The sequence below is a fragment of the Alligator sinensis genome, unplaced genomic scaffold, assembly GCF_000455745.1.
Source record: "Alligator sinensis unplaced genomic scaffold, ASM45574v1 scaffold1510_1, whole genome shotgun sequence".
In the NCBI taxonomy this organism is placed as follows: domain Eukaryota; kingdom Metazoa; phylum Chordata; order Crocodylia; family Alligatoridae; genus Alligator; species Alligator sinensis.
Window position 1 is genome coordinate 382,999 of NW_005842654.1, and position 13,960 is coordinate 396,958.

Sequence of the window (13,960 nt, forward strand, 5' to 3'; positions counted from 1 at the left end):
GACATAGTTGGGAGTGTCCTGTCTATGTAGCAAAACCTAAGAGTGTCAAAACGGCTGTAGGAAGATGTTGCTGTTGACAGGGTCAATGAATTATTAGAATGCTGAGTATTAACTAAAATGTGTGAATAGAAACTGTGCTTCTAATAACCTTTGCTATTATTTTATTTTCTAATTTTAAAAGTTTTCCTTTTTTCCTTAAAAACTTTTTTTTAGATTGAAATACAGGAAACCATCATTATTCGCAGGCTTGGCATTAGCGGTTTCAAATATTCGCGAATGCTGAACCCGCATCTTAAATACACTTAAAGGAGCTCCTCGGGAGCTCCGTGCTTGCCGCCACTGGGCTGCTGCCGCTGCTGCCAGGCTCCCGCCGCTGCCAGAGCAGCCGTGCCCCCACCAGCCGCTGGGGGCACTGAGTTCATGAACACAGATGGCGTTCATGAACGCAGTGCCTTATTCGTGGGTTTCGCCATTTGCGGGGGATACGAGAACATATCCCCCGTGAATGGCGAGGATTACCTGTATTAAACAAAACCTACTGAAGGGTTATAAACTCTGATTCAGGAAAATTGTGAGAGATTATGTGCATGTGTGCGCACTGCACCCCTTCCCCCTCCCCCCTGCCAAAAAAAATAAAAATAAAAACAACTCTGAAATCCTTCATAACAATTGTGTGTGTGCTTATTAAAACTGTCTGGATCTAAGCAAAAGAAATCTCTCCAAGTTGCTGTTCTAGTAAAGGCAGTTCATTGTAGTCTCATTCTCACATATCAACCACTGCTTTAATAGGGTTACAGGCAAAAAGTTGTAGTGGGATATCATCCTTTGCTTCTCTGTCATGGGTTGTTGGGCTCACCTAGTTCTAGACCAGGTCTGTCCAACTTCTGGATGGCAGGAGGCTGTAGGCTGTATCTAGGTGGCACAGTGTATGAGCCGCACACTGCAGAGGCAGTGCTCCTGGGGTCCCTGCACTGTGCAGCCCCTCCACTTGCTGCATGTGCAGTGCATGGAGCCCAGCTCCTCTCTCAGCCACGTGTACAGCCTGGCTCCCTCCCACCCCAGGCTATGTGAGGAGCATGGCTATCATGGACCTTTTGCTGGACCCCTCCCACCACATCATGCTGCCCCAGGAATAGGGGCAGGAAGAGGCAGCTGAAAGAGAGAGGGGGAGGCTGGAGACCTTAGTTGCTGTAACAGCCAAAATAACAGGAGGAACTGTGGCCAGGTGGGAGCCTGTAGCCAGGCTGCCAGTTGGACAGCCCTGGTCTAGACTGAAGCAGTAGCATAATAATAATAATAATAACTCCTCCCTCCCTCCTGTCACAACCCAATTTCATAGTATGGATCCACAGTGAATGGAATAATCATACAGAACTTCACAATACCATATTTCAATGTACTGAAGGATTGGGGCTGGCTTTGGCTTCCTTCTCCTGCAGATGTGATTCCTGAAATCTGTACTCGATAGACAGTTTTTTCTTTAAGTCCCTGTAGCAGGTAACTAGTAGTAGAATAATTGACGGTAACAGCTGCAAGACAAGAGGGTGAGGGGATAATAACATTAATTACATTCTAGAGACAAATTCAGGCTGTACATAGGACATGCCTGCACATATGTAGTTGAGAAAGGGCACAATTTCCATGCCCTCCCCTAGCCTGGAGTACAAAGTGCAGATTCTCTATTGCTGGAGCCAACAGACTAAACACATTAGAGCAGAGGCTAGTTTTGGTATTAGTATCCATGCTTTTTTCCCAACAATTAATCAGTATTCTGACCAAACAATGTTGGCATGTGACAAACTCCCAACATAGGTAACTGCTTGGGTACTGAGCCCAGGAGTTCCAGAGCTAAAAGCATGAGTTACTAACCCAAAATACATTTATCTGGTAATTGTAGTATTGTAGATACCTGCCCTGAACCAAAGGAAGTGTTTTTCTGGAGTATGCTCTGGAGTATGCAACCACATGTACTTGTCTTGCTTGATGTCATTGGGGTACTAAAGTAACTTTTTGTGTTACAAAAGACTCTTTAACTAAATCCACAGCTCTTTTGCTTGCCTTTACTTAAAAAACTATTAGCTTTCAGACTGGGTAGTGAGCTCATGAAACTGACTTCATTGGCACCGCACCAGAACTCTTAGGGTGGAGATAGATAGAACTGCGGACATTTTCCAGGTAAAATGCACTTTTAGATATTTCAGCCAGCAGACATCTACTGTTCCTGTGCCATTCCTGCCTGGAACATTTGAAAAAGATGAACTCTTCCTCTAGTGCCAGCCAGTGGACAGCTGAAGAGGAGAGGTAAGGGGATGAAGGGAGCAGACAGCAAAGCCCAGCCTTACCACCACCGCTGCTGGGAGTCTGACACTCCAGCTCTAATCTCCTCTACCTCTCTTCTTTCCCTCTCAGAACAGCAGAGATAGAAGGATTAGGACTGGACAGTCCCAGCACCATACCTAGACTCTTAGAAGCCCTGGGTGAACTTTTAGTATTGGCCCCCCCTATTGCCAGAGAAAATGATGATAATAATTATTATTATTATTTTCATCATTTTCAGGCCCCCTTTCTGTCTAGGCCCTGGGTGGCTGCCTGATTTGCCCATGCCTTTGTCCGGTCCTTGACAACCCAGAAGTAAGGGTCCTGGAAATTGAAGGCAGGGAGGGAAAGGGGGCCAAGGCACTGGGAGGTAGGGCACTCAGCTTTGGGTGTGGGATTCCACTGGGAACCCAGCAGTGCCCCAGAATCCAAAGCAGGATTGATGGCTGGACAGCTGGCAGGTTGTGCCAGTTGTCCACCTACTTTCCCTCCCTCCCCTGTGCAGACAGAACCACAAGTGAAATGCTCCAGAATCAAACCTCATTTAAAGCAATACTATTTTGCAGTGTTTCAGCCACTTTTGGAACATTTCAAAGGGCTTGTTCATTTATGTAGCCAGCCCTCGGAAATGCCCTAAAGCAGTGCTTCGTGACTTTTCCTCAACATGACTCCATTTATGGCCCCATTTCCTCAGCATGGCCCCTCATTCCCAACCCATAGCTCCCCATTCCCGCAGCCCCATCCACTGACGTTGTGACCCCATTTGGGGTCACTACTCACAGTTTGGGAACTACTGCTCTAAAGGCATTATAGATATTTGAATTGTTACATCTGTCTGTTACATCTGTTGTAGAGAACTGTCATGCATTCTGATTCAAAGAGTCATAGATGCTTGGGTTGGAAGGGACCTTAGCAGATCATCGACTCCGACCCCCTGCCCTAGGCAGGAAAGAGCACTGGGGCCAGATGATCCCAGCTAGGTGCATGTCTAGCCTCCTCCTAAAGACCCCCAAGGTAGAGGAGAGCACCACCACCCTGGGAGGCCCATTTCAGAATTTGGCAGCCCTTCTGATCACATTAAATCACTTTGAAAGGTTTGTGGCTAAGAGAATAGTCTTTTTCCTGAAAGCATTTTTTAAATGCCAGAAATGATAAGTGGGCACCTTTATGAAATTGGATCAATTCAATGGTGAAACTCCTAGAATTTGAATTCTAAAACTCTCATTCTTTTTGATGGTCCCTTTTTTTGCAGGCTGCTATAAGTAGGCACCTACCTAAGTGGCAGCAAGAAAATGTTTTTTTCACAGCTCGCTTCTGGTGTATAAAGCAGATTTTGGGGGCAGCCATGGCAGCCCCGCCTTTTACTGCTGATTGGCGGAAGGGCCCTGGCAGAGCCACTCCTCACTGCTGATTGGTGGAGGGTGCCTTCACTCAGCCTATGTCACTACTGCTTTTTCTGCCCCTCCCCTCACCACTCACTCTTGGAGCATGCCTTCACTCTGTCTACCTCACTACCATCTCTTTTGGTTGATTTTGTGGAAAATTGTGGCCAATGTTGGATTTCCTGGCGATTGCGGACAACACTGTTTTTCATAGTATCTGTGTGATTTAGGTAGGTCCCTAGATATGTCATAGAACCCATCACTTCCTATTTTGCTTGTATGCAAACAAATTTTGTCATCAGCTTTGAGCAGAGTAATCTAGATATAAATTCAAAGATATGAAGCTAATGAGTTGCAGCTTGTAGAATGAGGACTCTTTTTGAAGACAACCGGAAAAAAAATTACAAATCGCTTTTCTTCTGATAACTGGTTTGTATTCATTATTGTCATCATCATCATTATCCATTCTTTCTGGCTTCTTACTGTATAACAAACCTTGTAATTAAGAAGGTGTCTTTAAAAATTGAGTTTCCAGGGGTTGTGTGGGAGGTGCATATATGTGTTTTGGCGATGGAGGTAATGACCAATCAGTCCTGTAATCTGCTCTGCAGCATAGACAGGAGACAGAATTTCATTTTCAGTCTAACAACCAGTGAATATCAGTCATCTCTGAAGCCAGCAATGATGTTCAGAGACAAATCTGGCTGTGTTATAGGGAGACAGAAAAATGGTGACTTAAGTAGGGTGACAATCCTGCGACAATCCTGTTTTAAACACCTGTCTTAGGTGTCCTGCTTTTTTGGGCAAATTAATGATTTTTTCCCATTTTCATTTGGACAGTCATGACTGGTGTTTAAAGCTGGATTGTTCCCATATACCTGCTTCTGCTCTCTGGTGCTCCACATCACTCTCCTCCCCACAATTCCTGCTTTCTGGAATGCTCAGTGACCAGGAAATATGGTCAGCCTAGACTTAAACCACAATATCTAAAACATTGTGAAAACATGGTGGCAGCCTATCCTTCCTTTCAGTGTTTAATAGAGACAACTATATTCTTGGCATCAGGGCTAGGGACAGACATTCAAAAAGCCTGAGCCTGAATTAATTCAGTCTTTGCAGGCTAGTCTAACCTGGCTAGGCTAGGTTTTGTAACCAGACAGATATCCCAGAAATGCAGACACATGCCTGCAGTGGCTCAAGCTAGAAGCCGGGGGGCACTAGAGCAGCCCTTCCTTCCCTTGCACAGAGGTGAGCTGAGGTGGGCGTGGCCAGGCCCCAGCAGGACACTGTGATGATTATGAAGGGTTCCCCCCACTCCTGAACAGCCCAGCAGGGAATGTTTATCACCCTGAACTCAGTATTTATCACCTCATTAAGAAAACAGAAAGACATTACCAGCTATCTGTTTATTTTGCCTTTGTTCCATGTGCATCAGCTCAGAGGTAGCCAGCATGTGGTCTGCTAGCTGATGCTGAGAGGTGTCTGTGAGGGATTGGGGAATGCCTGCTTAGTAGAACTGTGCGAAATTTTTCTGGGTGTTTCATTTCAAAGCTGTTTCGATATTTTTCGAGCTTGAAACAGCAAAATCAAAATGAAACAGAAGCCTCCAAAACAGCTTCAAAATGAAACAAGGCACACGAAACGTTTTGAAAGTTTTGAAACATTTTGAGTTTTGAAGCCGGGTTTGGCTTCAGTACTGGTCCCAGCCAACAGCAGCAGCCTCCTGACATCCTGCACAGATCTGGGGACTGCGCCCCCTGGGAGGATTCCTTGCACAGCCCCAGCCCTCCCAGGCAGTGCAGACCCCCAGATCTGAGTGCCAGATGACAGCATTCTGTTGCTGCAGGCTGGGGCCAGTGGCAGCACCGATCTTCCTGGTGTTGGGTGTGGGCTGCGCCCAGCGCTGGTCCTATCTGGCAGCAGTAGTTTCCTGTGATCCAGCAGGCAGATTGGGGGGCCCCCAGGAGGAGTCTGGTAGAGCCCCTCAGCCCTTCCGGGGGTATAGGACCCCCACCCATCTGCTTGCCAGATGACAGGAGGCTGCTCCTGCTACCTGGGACTGGCAGCAGCACCATTCTTTCCCGGCACTGGGTGCATCCTGCACCCAGCACCAGTCCCAGGAGGCAGCAGCAGCCTCCTGTCATCTGGCAGGCAGACTGGGGGGCTGCACCCCCGGGAGGAGTCTGGCACAGCCCTACAACCTTCCCGGGGGGGTGCAGACCCCTGGATCTGCCTGCCGGATCACAGAGGTGAGCTGCTGCCGCCAACAACTGACAGTTTTGCTTGTCAGCAACTTGTCAGGCTTCATGCCCTCAGAAGGGGCTACCATCCCTACAATTTTTCATCTGAATTAGGCTAGAAATGACAAAGTTATAGGCAGTTTTGTGCTTCCCCATTAAAGCCTATGGGCAAAACGCCACAACAGCGTTGAAAAAGCGAAACAGTTTCCACGAAATGAAACGAAACGAAACAATGCTTTCAAAACTAAACAAAATGAAACTCGAAACAAAGCACTGTTCCATCAAAATAGAAGTTGAAGTGGAATGCTGCTGTTTTGCACAGCCCTACTGCTTAGCAGAGAGTAGAGGCGGGGGGGGGGGGGCAGAAGCCAGGCAGATGCCTGCAGAGACCGCAGCCAGGGAGCAGCGGGGGTGGGCCAGACCCGCTGTGGAGCAGAGCACCCTGCTCAGCCCAGAGAACATGTCACGATGCTGGAGGAGTCTGATTTAACTTAAACCAGCAAGGGGTCTGGGACAGACATTGCATAAACCAGTTTGAGCCAAATCAGTTAAGTCTGATACTACATTCAACCAGGTGTATCTCAAACTGGTTTCAGCCATTTTCAAACTGGTTTATGTGCACTGAACATCTGTTCTGTTACAGGTTTAAACCAGTTTCTGATCACTTAAACTGGTTTATGTGTAATGTCTGTTCCTAGCCCAGGAGTATAAGTGTTTATTTAGTCTGAGTTTTAGTTCAGCCACTTTCATTACACTGTTAATAGTAATGCTTGCAAATGAAGAGAAATTGTGGTGAACTGAATGATGGACACCTCTGAGCAGAAAAGTGCAGCAAGTGAAATATTCAACATCACATGAATTAATTTGAATTTTGATCGGCTGTGGTAATGCTGACTCTTCTTGGAAGATTCAGTATGTTAAAGTAAATTGAGAGATGACGCTGATATCCAGAAGTCTCTAGATTTGTCCAAATGAGAAGGAACATTAAAAGTGTTCACTGAAAGTTGATCTTCTGAAACACCCAATTTCACTGAAAACAAACCAAGACAAAGTCACGTGCGTGACTGGAGGCACTAATCTAGGTTTGTATATCTAGGCAAGTTATGTATGTATGTACTACCTACTGCTGCTTTGGACAAGCATTTGCTGTCTTTTGTGTAACTGTGACCTACCCAGAGATGTTGTTTTCATTGTGTCTGTGCAGTTGATCCTATATCCTTGAAGGAAGCCCAGACAGTCTTCTGCAGGTATTGCAGTCCATCTCACAAAAGCAGAATGTTTCCTGACATTGGAAAATGTCACATTGGCTGGTCCTATTTGAGGAACTTAAAATCCAGATTATTACTTCAAAATGATGTGCTACAGTTAATTATTTTCTGAGTCTGGAAGTTGGAATAGGCAAATTTCTACAGTTGGGCAAGGCATAGTGCTTGTTTGACACAAACATCAGGGGAAGGTAAGAACAATGTTATAAAGTTCAAGTCAGAGTCCTGTGTGAAGTAACATCAAAGCAGATAGCAGTGTTAGAAATAAGTCTGCTACAACTTTGCAAGGATATTCTTGCTTACCAGCTGGTCATGATGAAATGAATGGGGCTATTTATGTAGTGTAAGGTGTTAGGAAGTAAGAAGAAGAATACCTGAATTTGGCCACAAATAAATTATTCACATTGCAAATTTGTTAAGCATGAACTCAGTCCTATTACTTAACTCAATAATTAAGCTGATGAACAGCACCAGGCCAAGGACAGACCCCTGGGAAACCCCACTTGATCCCTCCTCGCAACTAGACATCGAACCATTGTGACTACCTGTTGAACACAATAATACAACCAGTTATTAGGGCTGTGCAAAGCTTTAGTCCCTGATTCAATTCGGTGGAGATTTGGCCCGATTTGGTGGCTGAATCTCCAAATCCAAATTGAATCAGGAGACCCGTTAATCTCTCCAAATTGAATCAGAACCCTCTGAATTGATTCAGAGAGATTTGGAAAGATCTGGAGATTCAGACATAGACACAGCTTTAAATGTTTTTTCTACATACCTCAAGGTACCAGGTGGCTCATGAATGCTGTGATGCTGGGGCAGATGGAGCTTCCCACAGGAGCATGGGGGGCTCCCCAGCATGCTTGGCAGCAGACCCAGAAGTGGACCAGAAGCACTTCTGGTCCACTTCCGAGTCTGTCAGGGAGTGCGCAGGGGGCCCCCCCCGCCCAGCTCAGCGACTGGGTCCACTTCTGGGTTTGCCACTGAACATGCTGCTCCCTCTCCCCCACGCTCCTGTGGGATGCTCCATCTGGCCCATCATCACGGCATTTCCAAGCTGCACCTGGTACCTTGAGGTATGTTGAAAAAACATTTAAAACTGTGTCTATGGCCGAATCTCTGATTCTCTGAATCAGCATCGAATCTTCAGATTCGGCCGAATTGAATCGGGGACAGCGATCCGAATCAACTAATCGAATCACTGTCCCCGATTTGGGCTGAATCCAAATCTGAATCGAATACAGCACGCTTCATACACCCCTACTAGTTATGTAGCCATATGCATTCTAGGCTGTATTTCCTTCACTTGTTAATAAGAATGTTGTGGGAGACAATGTCAAAAACCTTGCTAAAGTCAAGTTATATCACATCCACTGCTCTCCCCCCATCCACAGAACCTATCACCTTATTATAGAAAGAAGTCAGGTTGGTCAGACTTGACTTGCTCATGGTGAATCCATGGTGGCTGTTTCTGATCACCTTGTTGTTCTTTAGGTGCTTCACTACAGATTCCTTGAGGACCTGCTCTATGATCTTTTCAGGTATCCGAGGTCAGGCTAGCTGGTCTCTAATTCCCTGGATCTTCCTTCTTTCTTTTCCTAAAATTGAGCACTATTTGCCCTTTTCCAATCATCCAGGACCTCACCTGACCTCCATGAGTTCTCAAAGAGGATAACTAATGGCTCTAAGATTACCTTGGCCAATTCCTTCAGTACCCTAGGATGTATCCCATTTGGTCTTACCAATTTAAAAACATCTAGCTTCTCTAAGTAATCCCTAACCTGTTCTACCATTGACCTAGGGCTTTGTCTCCTTCCCTATCTTTGCTGTCAACTGCATTTGTCATCTGGTAGCTTCCTCTATTTGTGAAGACTGAAGTAATAAAGGCATTAAATATTATTGCCTTCTTTGTATCAGCCATAGCTAGACTGCCTTCTGCATTCCATGAGGGACCTCTGGTTTCTTTGGTCTTCCTCTTACTTTTGACATATTTGTAAAATCCCTTTTTAGTGTCTTTTATGTCCTTTGTCAGTTGCATCTCAAATCATGCCTTGGTTTTCCTAATTTTCTCCCTGAATGCCCATGTGACACTCTAATACTCTTCTTTACTATTCACACGTTAGGACTCGATCAGACTTCTACTCGTTAGGATTCTTTCTTGAGTTTCAGCTCACCGAAGAGATTGTTGTGTAACCAGGTTGGTTTATTGTACTTCCCATTCTTCCATCATATCAGGATAGGTTGTGCCTGTGCCTGCGCCCTTAGAAAAGCCTCCTTAAAATACAGCCATCTCTCCTACCCTTCCAACTTGCTTCCCAGGGGATCCTGCCCACCAGTTCCCTGTGTTTGCTAAAGCCTGTATTTCTGAAGTCCATTTCCTTTACTCTGCTGCTTTTCTTTCTTTCTTCCCTTAGGATCTTGATCTTTATCATTTTGTGGTCAGTGTTACCCAAGTTGCCTTCCACCTTCCCATTGTTAATCAATTCTTCCCTTTTCATGAGCAGGGATACATTTTTGTCTTAAATATGTCTACAGAGACAAGGTACCTATTGTCAGAGAGCAATATAATATTTGCTCACATCAATGCATTCTGGCTTGGATCAGGGGCATGACTGAGTGGAGAGTAGTATGGTAATAAGTTACCCCCAAAAAGAAATTTGTGATTCTAGGAGTTCGTGAATCTAGGAGTTTTTCTTCTTCCATTTCCTTTTTATCAGTCATAAAACAGGGACTGTGAAATACCTCCTTCAACTGAGTAGAAGTGAGTGGCTCCAAATGTCCTTTCATGTCTCATGAAATTTTCGCATTGACATGTATCAGATGCATGAACCATTATTTTGTACAGTACATATGGTTGCAGATGGCCTAGAAGACAAATAAAGCTGAATCAGTGACTGATTCTCTCCTGAACAAGAAAAAAACTTCAAGATTTGGGTAATTTTTTTTATATGCTTGGTTCTGTCTTAGGTGAGGGAATGACTTGATGACACTTGGGTGTGTTTTTCCCCATACTCAGAAAAAAGTGTAACACAGCCTGACTTTTATAGAATATTGACTTTATTTGTAGTCTGCCTTTGTAAGGACAGAGCCATCATGTCAAAAGCAGGAAAATAAAATGTCTGTAGACCTCTTGGTTCAAGGATTTTCTGTCTGGCACTATAAAAAATCAGACACAACCAGGTAGTGCAAGTAATAAGAGGATAAAGGAAAAAAGCAGATGAATTACAGATAACATTTCAATTATGAACCTCAGATCAGAAGTCCTCCAATGTACATTGAAGCTAATCCTGATTGATCCTAGCCAGAGCCACCTATGTGATCCCAATCGATAGGCAGGATGAAAGTCCTGTAAACTCTTTCCGAACAGAAGCTCTTTGCACATAAGGAAGATATGCTGCCTAGCAAGCTAAGTATTGTTGACATGACAAGGGCAAATTAAAAAAAAAAGAGATGAAATGTCACCTAGTGGGAAGCTTTTGCAAGATCACTTGTGGAAGCAAATTTTACCAGAACAAGTAGTAAAAGGATGTTCTGGATTTGAGGGTGGGAGAGAAGGTAAAATAGCTGCATTTCTTTACTGAGCATGACCAGAAAAATTCCTACTGAGGACTGTTGCTGATGGATGTTGTTTGGGAGTGTTCAGCACATCTGAAATTGGGCCTTTATCTATGTATGCAGAACAAGGAGTGCGAAATGGTGGTAGAGCAGGGAATTCCCTAGGTTTTCAGCTGCGTTCTGGCTTTTAAAATGAATGAAAGAAAAGAACGTATTTCATGCATGCTTACTGAACAACCAGTGGAAGAAAGTTGACGTTACCTAGTGTGAAATTTTCCACTGGCTTAGTGATTATTTTCATGTGCATATCTTCTTTACCGGTGCCCCAGTCAACTATAAAACATTGTGGATTGTATTCTGGAGTCCAGGTGATAACAGTATTATTTCCCTGTGGTATGGCATTGAGTTGGACCAGCACTGTGGAACAATATAATATTTTATAGATCAATAAAAAGCAAAGTAAATCTTTTAAAATAATTTTCACTGAAGTCATCATCCCAGTACTTAAAGCAGTGGTGGTGATGTATTTTTAAAAAGTTTCAGGCCATCTTAAGGTCTGCTGCTTTGCAGTGCTGAGTATGGAAAAGCAGGGTTGACGTCTGGTTGTGGCCTCTTATCTCATACAGCCAGCAAAGAGAAGACACAAAGGGGAGACTTTAGAGAGAGAGGGAGTTTATTGTTTTGCTCAGCAGCAACTGTCCTCAGCAGAAGTTAACTGCTGAATAGAGTGCTGTTAGGTTCAACATCTTTGGTCAAAGAGTGACTGTCACATTAACCTTTGAGGATTCAGAGGAAAAATGTGTCTAATTTTTTCCTTATGTATAAATTAAATCTGATGCAACCCCCTTAATAATAATAACAAGGCAGAGTAACTGGCTTGAACTAAGAGGGAAGAACAACAACTTGTTAGACATGGATAAAGGGAAACTTTATGGCTGACAAAAGATAGAACAGAGAGCTTTTCAAGCTGAAATGCAGTATGATAGTTGTTCTAAGGCAGAGTTAAGTAGAGTGACTGAAGACTATCTGGTTGCTCCAAGACAAAGTACATCTGGGAAACAAATTCAGTGTCTGTATCATACCAGTAATGCTTCTTGAATGTGCCAGGCCTTCACGTGAGACAAAGTAAAGGATGAAATATAGACAGAAAATACCATGAAAAATAAGTGTCTAAAAGGAGTAATGAAGATTAAGTTCATAGATTCATAGATCGTTAGGGGCTGGAAGGGACCTTGCAGAGCATTGGGTCCAGCCCCACCCCCCGCTGTAGGCAGGAAGACAACTGAGGTTAGGTGACCCCAGTAACATGACTGTCCAGTCTTCTCTTGCAAATCTCCAGGGTAGGTAACTGCACCACCTCTGGAGGGAGTTTATCCACAGTCTGGTCACCCTGAATGTGAAGGAGTTTTTCCTGGTATTAAGCCTGAAGCAACCTTCCAGGAGTTTGTACCCATTGGTCCTGGTCTTCCCCGGGGGTGCTCTAGTGAGCAGTGGTTCACCAAGCTCCTGATGCGCTCCTCTGATATAGCAGTAAGCTATCAAGTCCCCTCTCAACCTTCTCTTCTTTCGGCTAAAGAGACCCAGGTCCCTCAGCCTTTCCTTGTATGGCTTGCCTTGCCAGTCCCTGATCATACGGGTGCCTCTTCTCTGGACCCTCTCAAGTTTTTCCAGGTTGATCCATTCAGTCAACAAATGACTACCAGTAGAATGATACTGCAGAAAAGACTGAAGTTGGAAGAATAATATATTTTTCAGTGTCAGGAAAATGTAGAGGAAAATGGGTGAAAACTAAAGTAGTCAAGGTTCAGAGACAAAAAGATTGCTCAGAAGTAGTGAAGTAGTGAAAATTCTTGCCTTGCTAGAAAATTCTAGTGGTGGATAGAAAAAGCTAGGAAGAGTTAACATCAGACACATCAGTGGGGCAATGATAGCGGTAGCTAGAGGCTGTTAGCCCATAAGAAATCCTGCCCTAGAAGAGCAAACTGTCATAACAGTAAATAGATTCATTCAAACTGTAAAGTCTTTAACAGCAAATGACTTAGACTGAACCATATTATAAAACAGTAACTCTTCTATTGCTAAATATTTAAATTGTTAGCACCTAAATATACCAGTCCTGTTACAAATGGCACTGCACAAAGCAAACAGGCCTTAGGCATAGGAAGATATTGTCTTTGCCCAAGAAATGGGTAGTTACATGCAGTAGCTGCTGTATACTGTGATGTTTAAAAGTGTCTGATTTCTCCTTTCCCCCATCAAATGTAGAGACAAAAAGCATGAATTATCTTGTAGAAAATGAGGAAGCGATGGTCAGAAACTAGGACAGAAAGAATCTTAGCTGTATTTTGAAGAGAACAGAGGGGAGAAACATGGCTGCCAGGCAGCCAGAGAGAAGAGTTTATAGTAATCAAGATGAGAGTATAAGTTATTACAGTTTGTAACATTTTTGATCTACACACATTAATGTTTATAGCACATTGGAACAGGGAGCCTGGGGCTCCTGTTACTTGAAGGGAAAAAACATTGCGGAGAGGATCCCAAAGCTCCTCCAACCCACAGACCACTATCCCATGCTCCTTATTCATGTGGGCACCAATGACATGGCTCGGAGTGCTCCCAGCCGGGTCATGAGGTGCTACAGGGATTTGGGAGCGGGGCTAAAGGGTCTGGGGGCACAGGTGGTGTTCTCATCAATCCTCTTAGTCTCAGGCTATGGGCTGAGGAGGGAGAGGAGGATCCACCTGGTCAACCAAAGACTGCAGTGCTGGTGTCGTCGGGAAGGCTTTGGCTTTCATGACCACAGCCCGCTCTTTGGTGAGAGAGGCAGCGAGCTGCTGGGAAGAGATGGCCTCCACCTCTCTCCCCTAGGGAGGAGGCTCTTCTCAGCCAGACTGGCTGACCTGCTCCAACAGGCTTTGAACTAAGCCCGCTGGGGGACTACTGCCACTGCTGGCCCGCTGAGCAATCCTTGCAAAGCCAGCAGTTCAAGGCACTTAAGGGAGCCCACCCCTGCCCCAGCCCTGGTAAAATCTGTGGGCAAGGAAGGAGCCCCCCAAGGGGACACTTGCCTGCCTGTACACAAATGCCAGGAGCTTGGGGAATAAGCAGGAGGAGCTCATCCTCCTGCTCAATGCAAATAATTATGATGTCATAGGGATAACGGAGACCTGGTGGGACTCCACCCATGACTGGACCACGGGTA

General features: G+C 44.8%; 1 protein-coding gene across 1 annotated transcript in view; it reads right to left on the minus strand.

The window, feature by feature from the left end:
- LOC102371597 (interleukin-6 receptor subunit beta-like) overlaps window positions 1–13,960 on the minus strand; it is a 49,328-nt gene that overhangs the window by 10,234 nt on the left and 25,134 nt on the right. The window contains exons 8-11 of the mRNA XM_025215591.1: window positions 11,020–11,175; window positions 9,946–10,068; window positions 7,111–7,263; window positions 1,386–1,529 (exon numbers count right to left, since the gene is read on the minus strand). Of these exons, the coding sequence (XP_025071376.1) occupies window positions 1,386–1,529; window positions 7,111–7,263; window positions 9,946–10,068; window positions 11,020–11,175 (576 nt within the window). The remainder of the gene's footprint in view (window positions 1–1,385; window positions 1,530–7,110; window positions 7,264–9,945; window positions 10,069–11,019; window positions 11,176–13,960) is intronic.